The sequence below is a fragment of the Synchiropus splendidus genome, chromosome 5, assembly GCF_027744825.2.
Source record: "Synchiropus splendidus isolate RoL2022-P1 chromosome 5, RoL_Sspl_1.0, whole genome shotgun sequence".
In the NCBI taxonomy this organism is placed as follows: Eukaryota; Metazoa; Chordata; class Actinopteri; order Syngnathiformes; family Callionymidae; genus Synchiropus; species Synchiropus splendidus.
Window position 1 is genome coordinate 27,597,197 of NC_071338.1, and position 14,393 is coordinate 27,611,589.

At 41.4% G+C, this 14,393-nt stretch overlaps 1 protein-coding gene across 1 annotated transcript; it reads left to right on the forward strand.

Annotated features, from left to right (window-relative positions):
- Window positions 1-132: 132 nt before the first annotated feature.
- LOC128758428 (DNA-binding protein RFX7-like) lies at window positions 133-14,221 on the forward strand. Its single transcript, XM_053864284.1, has 9 exons — window positions 133-601; window positions 3,468-3,501; window positions 4,803-4,888; window positions 4,964-5,086; window positions 5,924-6,040; window positions 6,364-6,448; window positions 6,521-6,734; window positions 7,270-7,541; window positions 8,929-14,221. The coding sequence occupies exons 1-9, from the start codon at window positions 474-476 to the stop codon at window positions 11,998-12,000; spliced, it is 4,131 nt and encodes a 1,376-aa protein (XP_053720259.1). The 5' UTR covers window positions 133-473; the 3' UTR covers window positions 12,001-14,221.
- The last annotated feature ends 172 nt before the right edge of the window (window positions 14,222-14,393 follow it).

The following is a 14,393-nucleotide window of genomic DNA, read 5'->3' on the forward strand; positions in this document are numbered from 1 at the left end:
GCGTCCAATTTTTGCCTATTTATGAGTGGAAGACTTTCAGGCACTTGCCGCTTGCGTGTTGTTTTTAATTCCAACGGCAACAGTGCGCATGCGTATTCCCAGTAGCTACTACACTGTGCACATGCAGGGAAATCCCATAACGTGAGGACGGAGGGCTCCAAAGCGACTGGTCAGCTGTTTTTTTCTTTCAGTTTATACCTTGCTTTCCTTCACTTTTATGCCATTTAAATGCAGCACTTCATGTTCGAGAGCGTCTCCTAGTGTAGTTTGCCCGCTCTTTGGCTCGCCAAGTGTCGCCACCTGAAGCCAGAGATGTCGGGGGAGGACCGGCCGGACACAACAACAACAACAACAGGGCGCACTCATGTCCTGTTAGCATCCCACCGACCGCCACTCCACGTTGTCTGATCGGAACCAGGGAAAGCGTTTTGTCCCGTCCGGTTTTGGCCGCGACCTGAGCCCCACACACAGCGATGGACGAGGAGGACCCCCAGCAGCTGCAGACGGAGCGTGGGGCGGGCAGCACGCCAGGCCTGCTCCTCCCCGGTCTGCAGGGCGCTGAGGCCGGCGCTCTGCAGCTCAGGATCAAGAACTCCATCTGGTGAGGATCCACCGAGCTCACTTGACTAGAAACCGCCGTGGACTTTCTAAGAGGAAATATGAACGATAAGAATATAGATTTAAAGTCAATTTTATTAATGAGAAGCACTAACCTTAAAATGAAGTCGAAGTAAAGTAAAACCAGTCGCAGCGTTTCTGCAAAATATATGCCCAATTTAGTGGATAATAGTGATGAGGAACCACAGTTATTTCATTTCCAGCCTTGTTATATGACTACCAGTGACCACGGTGAATGGCCTGAATAGTGGGAGTGTAGGCATTTGAAAACTACACTTCAGTGCCACTTAACTTCTCCCTGTTCTAGTCCACATAAAAAAAGCTTAAACAAAGATTTTAAAATGATCAGCTTTGATCAGTGATAGCATTTGATCATAACCGAAAAAAGCTGTCTAGACGTAATCAAAAGTTCATGCATGTTTTGCATCAGTTTATTTCCATCACTCTAGCTAATAAATTAGAGAATGAAAAGATCAGTTTTTCACCAGTGGAGCTTGGACAAGTGACTTGCATCATCTGCAGCTTAATAACTCAAGAAGAATTACCTGCGAGATGTTCAGTAAAATGATGTCTGAATGCAATCAGATAACATTTTTTTAATAACCTCAGGGTTCGCTCAGTATATTTACAAAAACATTCCTGCTATAATGACACTCCATGGTCATAAATAGGTCTTTTATTATAGTGACATTTTCAGTCTGATTTTGTCCTTAAAAAGAAGACATGACGAGACAAGTGTGCTCACTTATGAGAGCATAGCTGTATGTATTGTGTAAAATATTATTTTTATTTTTGGATTTCATTATCATCCATTCCTGAAGGTAGGCTAATTTTGTGTCCAAAAAGGAAGCAGCCTTTAAATGTCAAGAGGTGACGTGATGCAGCCGCAGTATCCAGGACGGGTCAGAGTAGAGATGTCTGTCCAAATTTCACAAAATTCCGTTGAGATGCAGGCAGGGTTCAGAGAAATGGAGGAGTTCAACTCAGTGCCCTGCAGTTGACCTGTGGCAGAGTAAGACAAACTCATTCTGGATCACTAGGGTCATGGGCAGCGCTCTGAAATGTTGAGACTTACTGGTATGGGATCAAAGGGCTCAATGAGAAGGTCTGTACATAAACAGATATTTCACATAAAAAATATTGTTGATCTCAGTTGTGAAGGGGCTGATATGGATGGTGAGTTTCCGGCTATGAAACCATAGAAAACTAAAGAGGGCGCTGTCACTAGGCTAAAACACATTTTCTGTGTGTACTCTAATACTCTTGCAAAAACTGCATCAACAGTTAATTAATAAAATATAATCGTTGCGAATATTTTATGGTTGTGTGTCGTGTTAACTGTTGACTCGAGGGCTGGTTAGGAAAATAACTTGTATCAGCAGTCTTTTTTATTTTTGTCTCTGTAGCACCTATATAACTCTCGGTTGGTTGTTACGGTAACAGCAGTTTTGGTAAACACTGTCATATGATAAGCAAAGGTCAGTAGATTTAAATATATCTGGTAGTTTCACACTGAAACCATAATCTTTTTCATAATATTTTTTTTTACTGTCTTTCGTGGTTTCCATGCCATAGGTACTAATAATAAATACACAGCTGAGGCGAGTGTGCAGAATGCTTTGATTTACTTTCTAATCCACTTGGTAACTAAGACAGGTGTAGTTTGGTGATGCAGTGGGATTTGTGTTGCAAACAGTTTAATGAAACCCTTTAGCCGCCGGGATATCCGTCCTCGCCCTGCTACCCCGCTCCCCTTGGTAACAGTGAATTAAAGTGAACGGTCCTGGTCAAGGCTTAGCGCTCCATTCTGACCTGCTGTGTCTCGTCTTTAAACGTGACCTCCCCTCCATCTCATAGTCAACAACAGTCTGACCTGTGTGAAGATTAGGGATTAAATCTGGAGCGGTTATTCAAGTGCCAGTGTTGCTTTGGAGCTGTCTTTCTAGCTAGAAGGAGATGATGTTGACACAAGAAAAGTGTTTTTTTTTCATCGACCCAAACATTCGAAAACATTGTGATGTTGATATTTTCAATGAGTTGAAATATAACGGACAATTTACTGCTGCTTTAAACTATGGCAGACGACAGTTTAAAAGGAGCCAATGGGCAGTAGCTTGCTAACAGGGGACAAATGGTTTTCTTTGTTCTATCTGTTAAAAAAACAATAATAAAAAGCTTATGTTCTTCTATATAAATATGTCAGATATTTAATTAAAAACATATAATACATACATATTTGTGCATTTTTATTCATTTGGGTCTCACAATGTGGCTGTATTTGCAGACTGCAATAATAGTGACTTAAAATGTATGAAATTCAAGTAATGAGGTAAATGACAGACAACATGGTAACACATAAGTATTAATAAACTAATCACCATCTTATTTGCATTTAATCGCCATCCTAATTCTATATACACCAAGACAATAATCAGCACTTGTTGAATCAGTACAATGATGTTTAATGACTGAATTTTTAATCCAAAATGTCTTGAAGAAAGTTGAAACAGTAAGTACTTTTTCAGGCTTCATTACAACCTAGTATGCTGCTTATACATGAGGTCAATATGTAAGGTCAGCGGGTCAATAAACAAAGGTTATGGTATTGCTCTTTTGAAAATATAAGTAATAAACTGTGGATCTCTGCATCAGGTTTTCTCCTCTCTTGTGATGCACAGAGCCGTGTTTCTTTTTATGTTTGACTGCGTGTGTTCATGGTAGTGGGATACATGACCTGCGAGATGTTGGAGGGCGGGTCGACTCATGCCAAACATTCCTCTGCTTTATAAATAAATTAGAAACTTGCACTCATGTTACCACAACTTCTTTATCTCTTCTTTTTTTCCCAGCAAATCTGTTCAAACAAAGGTGGATAACATTGTGGTGAGTAAAGTTGCACGTGGAGAATTTATTTATTTCTGTCCAAGTCATGTGCTTATATCAACATGTGAATATAAAATAAAGAAATATAAATGAACTCAAGGGTCAAGTTGTTGGCTTAGTTGTTTTCGGATGCCAAAATTCAAATGAAAAAATGCATAGCAATTACTAAAGAATGAAAGTGTATTCAAACATATTAAACTTATTAAAAAAAAAAAAAATTAAAAATTACAGTATTAATTAAATACTGATTAATATTGAAGGCACGCCAAGGTGAATGTTGTATTCGAAAGGTGTATTTTGTATTTTGTTGGCATTGTAGTGGTAGAGTATTTTGAAACTCAAAATACTCTTTGTCTTGTTCGATAATATTATAGTATATTAGATTAGATTAGATGTTCTATGATTTGTCTGATGTAATAGACAGATAGAATCTTAACATTTTTAAAGTACTGAAAGTGAGATGTCGGATGAGACTCTGGTGTGTGTTTGTAATCCCACTATTGTCAGGGGTTGAAGGACATGCAGGATCAGGTTTAAGTCCCATGATGCGGCGAGTTAACTAAAGTTTGAGAGTTACAATTCTGTCAACAAAACAGGTTCTCTGAAAATATCCTGGTCATTGTAAAGTCATAGATGATCAGAGCAAATTTACAACTCGTTCTTACTTGGATACAGCTATCATTTACAATCTTTTTTCTAATCTATTGTAATTTTTTTTAGTTATCGCTGTCATGTTGTTGAAGTAATTTTGGAAAATAAGACACAATGTCAATAGTGATATATGCTTAGCTTCCAAAATTCAAAAGCGTACATTTAAGCTGTTTAAAATGGATGACATTATGTTTATGGTTTAATCCATGATATTGACATTTGTGTTCAAGTAAACCGTACAGTCATTTATGCCTCATAAATAAGCACAGTTATATTTCATTACAATAGGAAGGGGAAGGTAGACGGTCAAATAAATAAGAAAAAAGCTCAGTTAACACAGTAGCAAACATAGATAGCTTTGCATTGAGCAACTGTGGGACAAAATCAAATCTGGACTATTATTATTTTATTTTTTTAATTTACAACCAACCATTTAGAATATTGTCTATTGACTTTAAAAATCAAATGTTAAGTGAAGGTTCTTACAAGACAGCTAATAGCACAGCAAAGGAATCACACCTCTTTTGTATTTCTTTCTTGCTTCGCAAGTGTTAGGTCCCATGTTCTCATGTGTTGTTTGTAGTTTGTATTATTGTTGTTTGTACTATTTTTACTTTTGAATGTTTATCAAGTTGTGTTATTTTCCACAGCAAGATGTTGAGAAGTTTTCAGACATTGAAAAACTCTACCTCTACCTCAAGTTGCCTTCTGGTCCAAGTGGTAACACAGATAAAAGGTAAGAATTAAAATCACTTGACTCCGAGAGTGACAACACACGTGTCTGTGTATTACAATGTATCTATGTGTTTAGTGACCAGAGTGCCCTGACTTCAAGCCGAACACAGCAGACCTATGCATTCAACTGGATCCACAATCATCTGGAGGAATATCCAGAGACTTCGCTGCCCAAACAGGAGGTGTACGATGAGTACAAGTAAGGAAACACAGCTAAAGCCCCCAAACACTCACACACATCCATTGATTCCTTTTTTGGCATTGTCTTTTTCTCACACTCAATAAACCGTATTGACCTACATGTTGCATGGCATTAACCTTCTGTTAGTGAAGTTAAAGACCCCAGTTTTCATTGGTGAGCCTGTCAGAAACCATTCTTATTATCGGGATGGAGCTCTGCCATTGTTTTCATAATGGGCTGCCTGTTTTCATCCCCTTACCTTTAACTTTACAACACCATTGTTTGTGTTTTCCATTCACTCTTTCCCTCCGATTTCACTGTGCACAACTGAGACTACATTGTGAAACAAACACCCTTTTGTGTCAGTGTTTGTTTATCCCAAAATGTGTCTCAGCCATTTTAAAATAGAGACAGCCGGCCCGGGAATCACAGAGCAGCATGTGTCGGTAATATTAGAATGGAAAGTCTGAGACAGTCATTGAAATGCTCTGACGCTGTTATGTAACTGTCTTTCTAACGACTAAATTCAGCCCCCCGCCAGATATATTGGCGCCTTTGGGATAAACAGGTGAAAAGACGTCACAATGTTCTTAAGTCTTGTACATTTAAAGTTCACCCGAGCTCACCTTTGCCATGTAGTCATGTTTGACGTTACTTATTTTAGAGATATTTCAAACATTTCTTTTTCTTTTGACCCCTTTTTTTGTCTTATACTTGATTTTCAATTATTTACGGACTGTTTAATGCTAATATTTGTGTAAATAATTTCTATAGTAGACTACTAGTGTTGGCTAAAAAAAAGTATGTTTTCATATAATCACAACAGAATTTCTTTGTCCGACTGTTGTGTTTCAGGAGTTTTTGCGACAATCTCAACTACCACCCGCTGAGTGCTGCCGACTTCGGGAAAATGATGAAAAACGTCTTCCCCAACATGAAAGCTCGACGACTGGGCATGAGGGGAAAATCAAAATATCCTTCAGTGGAATGGGGGTTCTGCTGTTCTGCCCCGTCTCTGGTCACCGACCATCTGCTGTGACAGTTCATAAGCTTTCTAAATATAGATGTGAATGAAATAAAGCCCCCGCTGCCTCAGAAGCTGTCGGTGAACACACGGACCCCGAGCAATGACTGCTATCGTGACCATTCTGGAGAGAAATGAAACCAAGATCTGATCAATGTTGGAAGCAGTTCCTATAATACAACTGTTAATGCTCAACATTCCGCCTTCTCCTGCAGTAATAAAAGCAACATAATGGAGGCCGCTGTTTATATTTCCTTAACTCCAGCTGTACATACTGCTACAGTGGGCTAAGGAAGAGGCCATTTGTTCATATTCCGTCTCTACCCAATCTGGATTTACACCAAACAGGAGATGGCGTAAGAATAATTTTTCGATATTCATGCTAACTTTATTGTTACATGTAATTATTCTGTCATTGTGCTTCATAGCTCCAGTGTGATGTTCTTGAGTCACCCAACCAGCTGAGCAGCATTAAGGAAGAGGTGCGGTTCGCAGCCTGTGACCTGGTGTGTGAGTGGGCCCAAAAGGTTCTGAAGCGACACTTTGATGCGGTTGAAGACTTGGCCCGCTTCTTAATTGACAGCCACTACATCAGCAATAAGTCGATGGCTGCTCTCACTATAGTGACGGGAACAGCAACAGGTGAGTGGCAAACTGGGGGCCTCGCATAAAGCTGCAGACAGCGCCCTCTGCCTGTAACGTGGCATCACTGCAGTTAACTCGTGTTGATTTCATTTAAGTTATAACAGCGAAGGTAACCGACAGTTTCAGTTTCGACGCTGCTAAATATTCAAGTCAAGGTTTATGTGGATCATTGATATATGTGGAGGGTAGAGAGTTTGCATTTTATCTCTTATCCCTGAAGATGTGGCTATAGAATGAGAAGCCTAGGTAATGAAAGAGTTCTGGAAAAGAAAAAGATATTGTATTGTTTTGTATTGATTCACAACCTTTTAGAACATTCCAAAATAATGATTTCACATCCCAAATATAGACTCTATTAAGATCAAATTGGTGTTAATAATTAATAATGAACATTGTTATAACAATACAATTCCAGTCCAAAAACTCATTTGTGTTTGTCGTCACCCCTAAAGTGATCATAAGCGTTCTTTTTTTCTTTTTAATAACTGTGTTGATGTTGGTGTGAAATTACTTCAATCGTCTTCTTCCTCAGATGCGCAACAGTCAGTCTCAGCTTTCATCCCTACATCCGAGGCGCATACCTTCCTGCCTCAAGTGACGACGCTGTCTTCCCCATCGATTGATGCAAAACAGCAGCTCCAAAGAAAGATCCAGAGGAAACAGCAAGAGCAAAAGCTGCACTCTCCTTTACCAGGCGACGGGCTGAAGAAAACAGATGACAACACGCTGTCTGAAAGCCCCATTACTCCATCCCCTCAGCCTGCCATTGGCATTGTGGTTGCAGCAATCCCAAGCCCAAACACAGTAAGAAGATTAGCATGGTATTAGTCAATAGTTTCACCTTTCAAGTGACAAGATATTTGAATTTGGACTCACAATATTGCAGAATTTGGGTGTGAGTCTGTATTTAAACCTCCTACTTTTGTCAGAACAAAACTGTATTTCTCCTTGAATACAGTATAATACGCTAGGCTCATGCTGGCTAGTGATACTTGACATCCTCTGAGCTCTGCTCTCCTCTGAGATTTATCAAAATCAAAACAGGAAACACTTTTCTATCTCATCCTAATGGGAAAAGCAATTAGAGGCCGTGTGTCATCACTTGGTGATCAGGAACACTGTGGCTCTGTTAGTGTTCAGAGACCCACCCTGAACAGAGAGCACTTTGTGGCAATCTTGAGGCTGTTTTCTGCACTCTCCATTCGACACACACACACACACACACACACACACACACACACACACACACACACACACATATATATGCGCACACACACACTTGTGTACTTGTATAGCTATCTTTGTGGGGACTTATTCCCACGAGTCCAAGCCTCAGTTTGAGGATGAAAACGTCAAAATAACAGGGTCAAAATAACAGGGTCAAAATAAGAGTCCTGTTTAAGGTTAGCCATTTGTTTGGTGTAGTCAGGTTTGGGTGAGAGGAGGAGGAAAACATTGGCAATGAGAGATCCCCACTAAGATAGAGACGCAGACATGTGCGTGTTCTTGTATATCTACCTTTTTGAGAGCCTGGTGGATCAACAGAATGAGGACTTTTTTGCAAAGTAAAGACATTTTGGCCGGTCCTCACGTAGTTAAGCCTCATTTTGAGGGTTAAAACTACAAAATAGAAAGTTTATTAAAATTGGGTTTTAGTATGGTTAGGTTTGTTTTAGAGGTTAGGTTTTGGGTGAGAGACTTGGGAAAGCATTATGTCAAGGACCTTCCTCACTAAGTCACAAACGTTAAGATTAGTTGCCTTCTATCCACTGAACACAATTCCCTGTGTGTCAACTTTGCCTTGCCAGTGTGTTGTGCCATGTCATGTGAAGATGTTGTATTTCATTTATTTCAGTCTTGTTTGTAAACATCCACAGGCCGCCTTTATCGCCTGAATTATTATTATTATTTTTTTAGTTCAGTGGTTAGTATTGTACAGTTATAGGAGTAGTACAACTATAACCAATCACCAGTCTTCCCTCCTTCATTGAGGCAAATGTTAAAATACTTAAAAGATTATATGCTAAACAATATTCACAATATATTATTTAGTGGGTCACCTGACCATTTTATAACTTCCTGTGTAACTTCTTTTGACCTGCAATTATGCCAAAAAGAAAGCATAGATGATGATAGAAATGAGAGCGTCATTGTGATGATCTTCCTCTCTAATTCAATCTTCTGTGTGTAGGCACAGCGCAGCAGGCTGGTGTCATCCAGTCCAATGGTGCCCACAGAGAGCAAGGTGATGCCAGTCAACTTCCAAATGGTCACCCAGCCAGTGCAGCCTTTGAAACAAAGTCCTAAACCTCCGCCTAATAATGCGTCCAGCTCTATGATGGAACGCACTGCGCGCCAACGCTACGCGCAAATCCTCCCCAAGCCTGTTGCCACGACTGCCATAACTTTGCGCTCCCCCTCGACAATGATCATTGCCAGCAGTCCCATTACGACCGTAATGACCTCCTGCCACGTCACCCCAGTGAGTCTGGTGAAGATGACGGCTATATCGCTCGCCTCGAATAGCAGCAATACATCCACTTCCCTCTCTAATTCTACCTTGAGGCCAGCGTCTGCAGGGATTACCATGAGTGCACCAGTAGAAGACTTAGACTCTGGCAAAAATTCAAGGAGTGCTTCTGCTGTAGCCAGTTTGGCTCCAGAAGAACCTTTGCAAGATCCTAATCTAGATGTTGAAATGGAAGCCATACTCAAGAACAGTCAGGAACAAAGTCACTTGAGCATGATTGAAGGTCAAGGTGTTTTGGCGAGCCGAGCTGCAGGAACCCTACAGAGAGCTGCAAGTGTACCCATACCTCAAATAAGAGGGTGTAGCATTGTGGAGGAAATGCCCCAGTCAATCTATGAAGGAAAAGTCCTGTCAAGTACTCAGTCTGTGGTTGAAACTGGAGACAGCAATAACACCAGCACTTTGCCTTTCACTCCTTCCTGCGAGAAGACCAATGCTGTTCTGTCATTCAACACCAACGGCAAAGCTTCATTTGGGGAGAACAGCATCGGACTGAAGAGTGTCAGAAAGCGCTCAGGTCTTAGCCCAATTCTTTCCCCAGTCAAAAGGGTTTTCATGCCGCAGCAGTCACTAGGGGGCACTGCTGGTCTAGGGTGCGGGCTCAGAAATACCATTAGTACTTCCCAACACCCCTTTGCTCCAACCAGACCAGAAAGTGCACCAGCCTCCAGGGAGGTCGAGATGAAAATGAACTTGTCCACTCAGGTCCATTCAATGTGCACCTCCTCTGCCAGAGCCAGCGACCTCTGCACTGTTGCCAAAACACAAAGCTCAATGCAAAGGAAAAACATGTCCCATGTTGTGGAAACTAGCACCTCTGTCAGTCAACCGTTCATTCAGCTTCAGGAGCACACAACATCTAACATGCCTTCTATGTCCAATCATTCTCAAGGGACCTCTTTTCAAGTCGCTAACTGCGGAGCTGAAAACCCTGGAGATGTTCAACCACAGACCTTTGTTCAGTCCATCCCTGCGGCAAATCCTGTGGATTATTTGAATCGAGTTTCAGGCCACAACCCTATGCAGGCTGAAAGCTACTTTTCCTTTGATGATGATGTTACTCAAGATAGCATTGTGGAAGAGCTGGTGCAGATGGAAGAGCAGATGAAGCTGCAGAAATTGAGAAGCAGTGCGTTGCACGAGGGCACTCAGGCGGTGATTCCCGACAACTTGAATTCTTTTGATGCAAACATGGCGACGTTTTATCAACCAATCAACTCCAGCAGGGGCAGCAACATTCATACGCCCACTCCAACACAGACTCCAACTTCTGAACTAATTGGAGCAGCCCAGGGACAAACTACTGAGAGTCCCTGCCCCCGTTTCTCCTCTGTCACCCCAGTCGACAGCGCCCTGGGAAGCAGTCGCCACACTGGCACGCCGCAGTCAAACTGCAGCAGCACTGTGGCTCCTAGTCCCGTAGAGTGCAGGAACCAGTTTGCATTCACACCCATCAACTCCAACATCACTGGTTTCCATGACGGCAGCACAGTTTCTTGTAGCCCGGTGAAACCCATGCAAAGGCCGATGGCGACGCACCCCGATAAGACAAGGCTGGAGTGGATGAATAACAGCTACAACAACAGCACTGGGACTTTAAACAAGTCCAGCAATGGGTTGGGAATTTTGCCAAGCTACCAGGGACTCATAGACGATCACTTTCAGAAGCCACACGCCTTCGCCGTCCCACATGCTCGTCACAATGACGGCCATTTTGGACGCCTGACTCCAATTTCACCGGTGCAGCAACAGGTAGCTAGCATGGCTAACGTGTCCAGACAGGAGGGTTTTGCTGTGCCGGCACCTCTCGATGGCAAGTCCACCAGCTCTGGTTCTTTTCGCTGTCGTAGTGTCAGCCCGGCCGTTCATCAGAGGAACTTGAGTGGAAATCCTGGAAGCGGTGCTCCGCAAACTGTCAACCCCTCTTGCATATCACCCTTCAACTCGCCGGTGACGCCCGAGGTCTTGAACATCTTCAGCCAAGGAAATCTCGCAGCCACAACAATGGCTCAAAGAAGCCGATCAGTGCCGGCTAATGTGATGATGCAAACTGAAGAGTCTTCCCTCCCTGGCCAACATTGCAGCAGCCAAAACATCGGCAATGTGCTTCTCAGCAAACTGGATGGCAGCCATGACGATGGCATGCGTGGCATGGGCATTAATAATTTACCCTCCAGCTACACTGCCCGTATGAACCTCTCTCAGTTGCTTCAGTCCAACCAGCTCCATACAATGTCTTCTGAGTCCTCTACTGCCCAAAGGATGCAACAGTCCAATTACCTGATTGATACTGAACAAATGATTCTATCTGCGGGCGAGAGCCATGTACAATCAGTTACTGGAGGGAACCAAAGTGCATCAGCGATGCAAGTGTTACGATCACAGCAGCAGGAGTCGCAGCCACAGTTGGATTTCACCAGCACTTTAAAAAACCTCCAACCAGACAACAGCCAATCTTCCGAGGGTCAGATCATGGAGCCGGACCTGGGGACTGACTTCCCCTGCGAACTCAGAATGCCATCTGAGCTCTCTGGTAACATAAATGACTTTAATGCACTTGATACGCACCTTCTGTTCGACCCCAGTCAGTCGCAAGGGCAATATCAAAACTCTTCCTCAGAGGAGCTGGCCAACAACGCGCTGTTCCAACAAATCACTGCTGAGGCCGAGCACCAAAGTGGACTGGACTGGCTCGGGAGCAAAGATCATCCAGCCGTTGGATTAATGGGCTGAGAGCCATCATGCTTTTCAAAATCATAAGGCATTTGTAATTTTTAAATTGACATGCTGATTTTGCAGCACTCTGGTTAAAATGCTGGTCATTTTCACTTAATCAGAGAGGGTTGTTTAGAAGCATTTCCACCGTGTAAACAAGGGCTCTTTATTAGTGAATAATGCCTGATATGTATGTTTTTTTTAAAAACATTTTTTATGTATTCCATTTAGATATAGTGCGCCTTTTAAAACCAACCTATGCATTTTTTGCGCTTGATTTTATTTACCCAAAAACTAGAGTCGTGTAATCATTTCAAAAGAAGTGAAGGAGTGATTCAAGCTTTTAAATAATCTCAAAAATGGTTTCAATTTTAATCCGTTTTGAGTAACATATCCCATGGCAACGGGGAAGAATGTGTAATTAATGTACTTATCTTGTGTCCTTAACCTGAGCAGAGTGTTCACGGAGTTAACAGTATTAACTACATATTCAAGTACTATTTAGAATTCACCAAGTACTTTTAACTTGACGCTGGTAACATTAACATCCATGCAACCAAACATTAACAAACATTTAACACATCATTGAGAACAAGGGTGGGAGTCAGAGGAAATAAAGCCACGTCCCTCACCGATATGAAGTATTAGACACCACTTGAAAGCCATATACATCAACATGTAACTTCATCAAAAACCAGTACTAACGGAGTGGATATTTGTGAGAACATTTATAAATGACTAAATTATTTTACCACCTTCCCTATGCACTTTTACAAAGCTATAACTCTCTCGACCATGTAGATTATAGTGTAGGCTAGTCTGGTAGCAATGCGCAATAAAGTAATGCCATTATTTAAATGTGCTACGGTTGCAATATGCTGCACTGACAATCCGGTTAGCTTGTTAAGCTTTTCAATATTTAACAATGCACTGTGTTTAATGTGATGGTGCTCGTAGGTAAGACTTGTGTAGTGAACAGTAATGACACCAATCCCTTCTTCAATGTGAAACCTCATGCATACCAGCTGTGTAAAATGATACTAATAACCCAGAGCCTTATGTCCAAGCCAAAGATTCACTTTCAATGTAAAATGCACTGTTTATTTCAATTCTGCTTGACTTGAGAGGCGTGTAAGGTCTGAGAAATTTCAATTATTAATTTGATGACTGTTGATTTTGTTAACACAACAGGCATTTAAAGCAATATGTAAGGCTTTAAACTGAAGCGTCATTAGTTAATCACGTGTTCATCGTGTTATTAGGTGTCATATATTTGGTTGCAGAGGCCCTGCGTGTTTGATTTGAGCTATTTATTTTGTGCATACGTCTGTGTGTTGTGTTTACATGTAACAGCTTGCAGTAGAATTCTGCACTGCTTTTGTTTTGAATTGTAAGTTGCTTATGGCTGAAGCTTAAAGGGACTCTATCCTGCTTTTTTCTGACTTATATGTGTGAAATTTTAAACTCATCTTGGAGTCTTCAAGTAAAGCATTTTGTATCTATCTCATCAGCACTCATGTATGAGAAGCAGACGTGGTGGCGGAACAGTTTTGACATGTTGCTTCAGCAGGTGTCTTGAGTGACCACTTGATATTTGGATATTATGTAGATGTGGATCCTCATATCTCTGTCGGTAGATGACCCAGTAAAATTCATTTCCTGTTTAGGTTTTTGTTTAATAACTGCAGAGATGACTCCCCTCTCTACTCCTCTAGAGTGGGGTTGAAATGGGCAGGATAGAGCCCCTGTAAAGTATTTGAGTAAATTCTAATGAACCTAAAGCGGGATTTAAATAATAGAATTGTGCCCATTTATAAATGTTAAAACCATATTTAGAGGGTTTCACTTCATTCAGTGTCCAACAGTTTTTCCTGCATCATTATAAGCTTTAACTTTAATTTTGATGTGTGACTTCATCTTTGTCATTTCCCTGTAAAAGCATTTGCATCATCGAAGGTATACGTTTTACTTCTGAAACATGAGTAGTTTTTGCAAATGGTTTGAAACCATTGATTTGTGCATAAATGTAGTGATGTTGCTGTGTTGAGTGGAAACTGTGTTTTATTTGAACAGTCTTTTTGAAGGAAATACACAAAGAAAACACCATCATACAGTACTTATGCAGACTGTTTTGTAACTTATTGCTATTAAATATCAAGCTTCTGTCCCCTTTCATTCCTGGTGACTGTTCCAGTTCCTGTACGTTTTTTTTTCTTTATATGTGTGTCCTGTCCAGGGCTTCGCCTCAGGGATCCAGCCCTCCAAAACTTGGAAGAAGTTAAAGAAAATAAATTAACAATCGCCCTCTCCTCAGTGAAGTGACCTCGCAACTCAGTCCAAAAAAGTGTCTGAGAACTCACCGTTGTCTTACAGAGTCCTAGATGAATGGACCCCAGGTCACATTGGGGGAA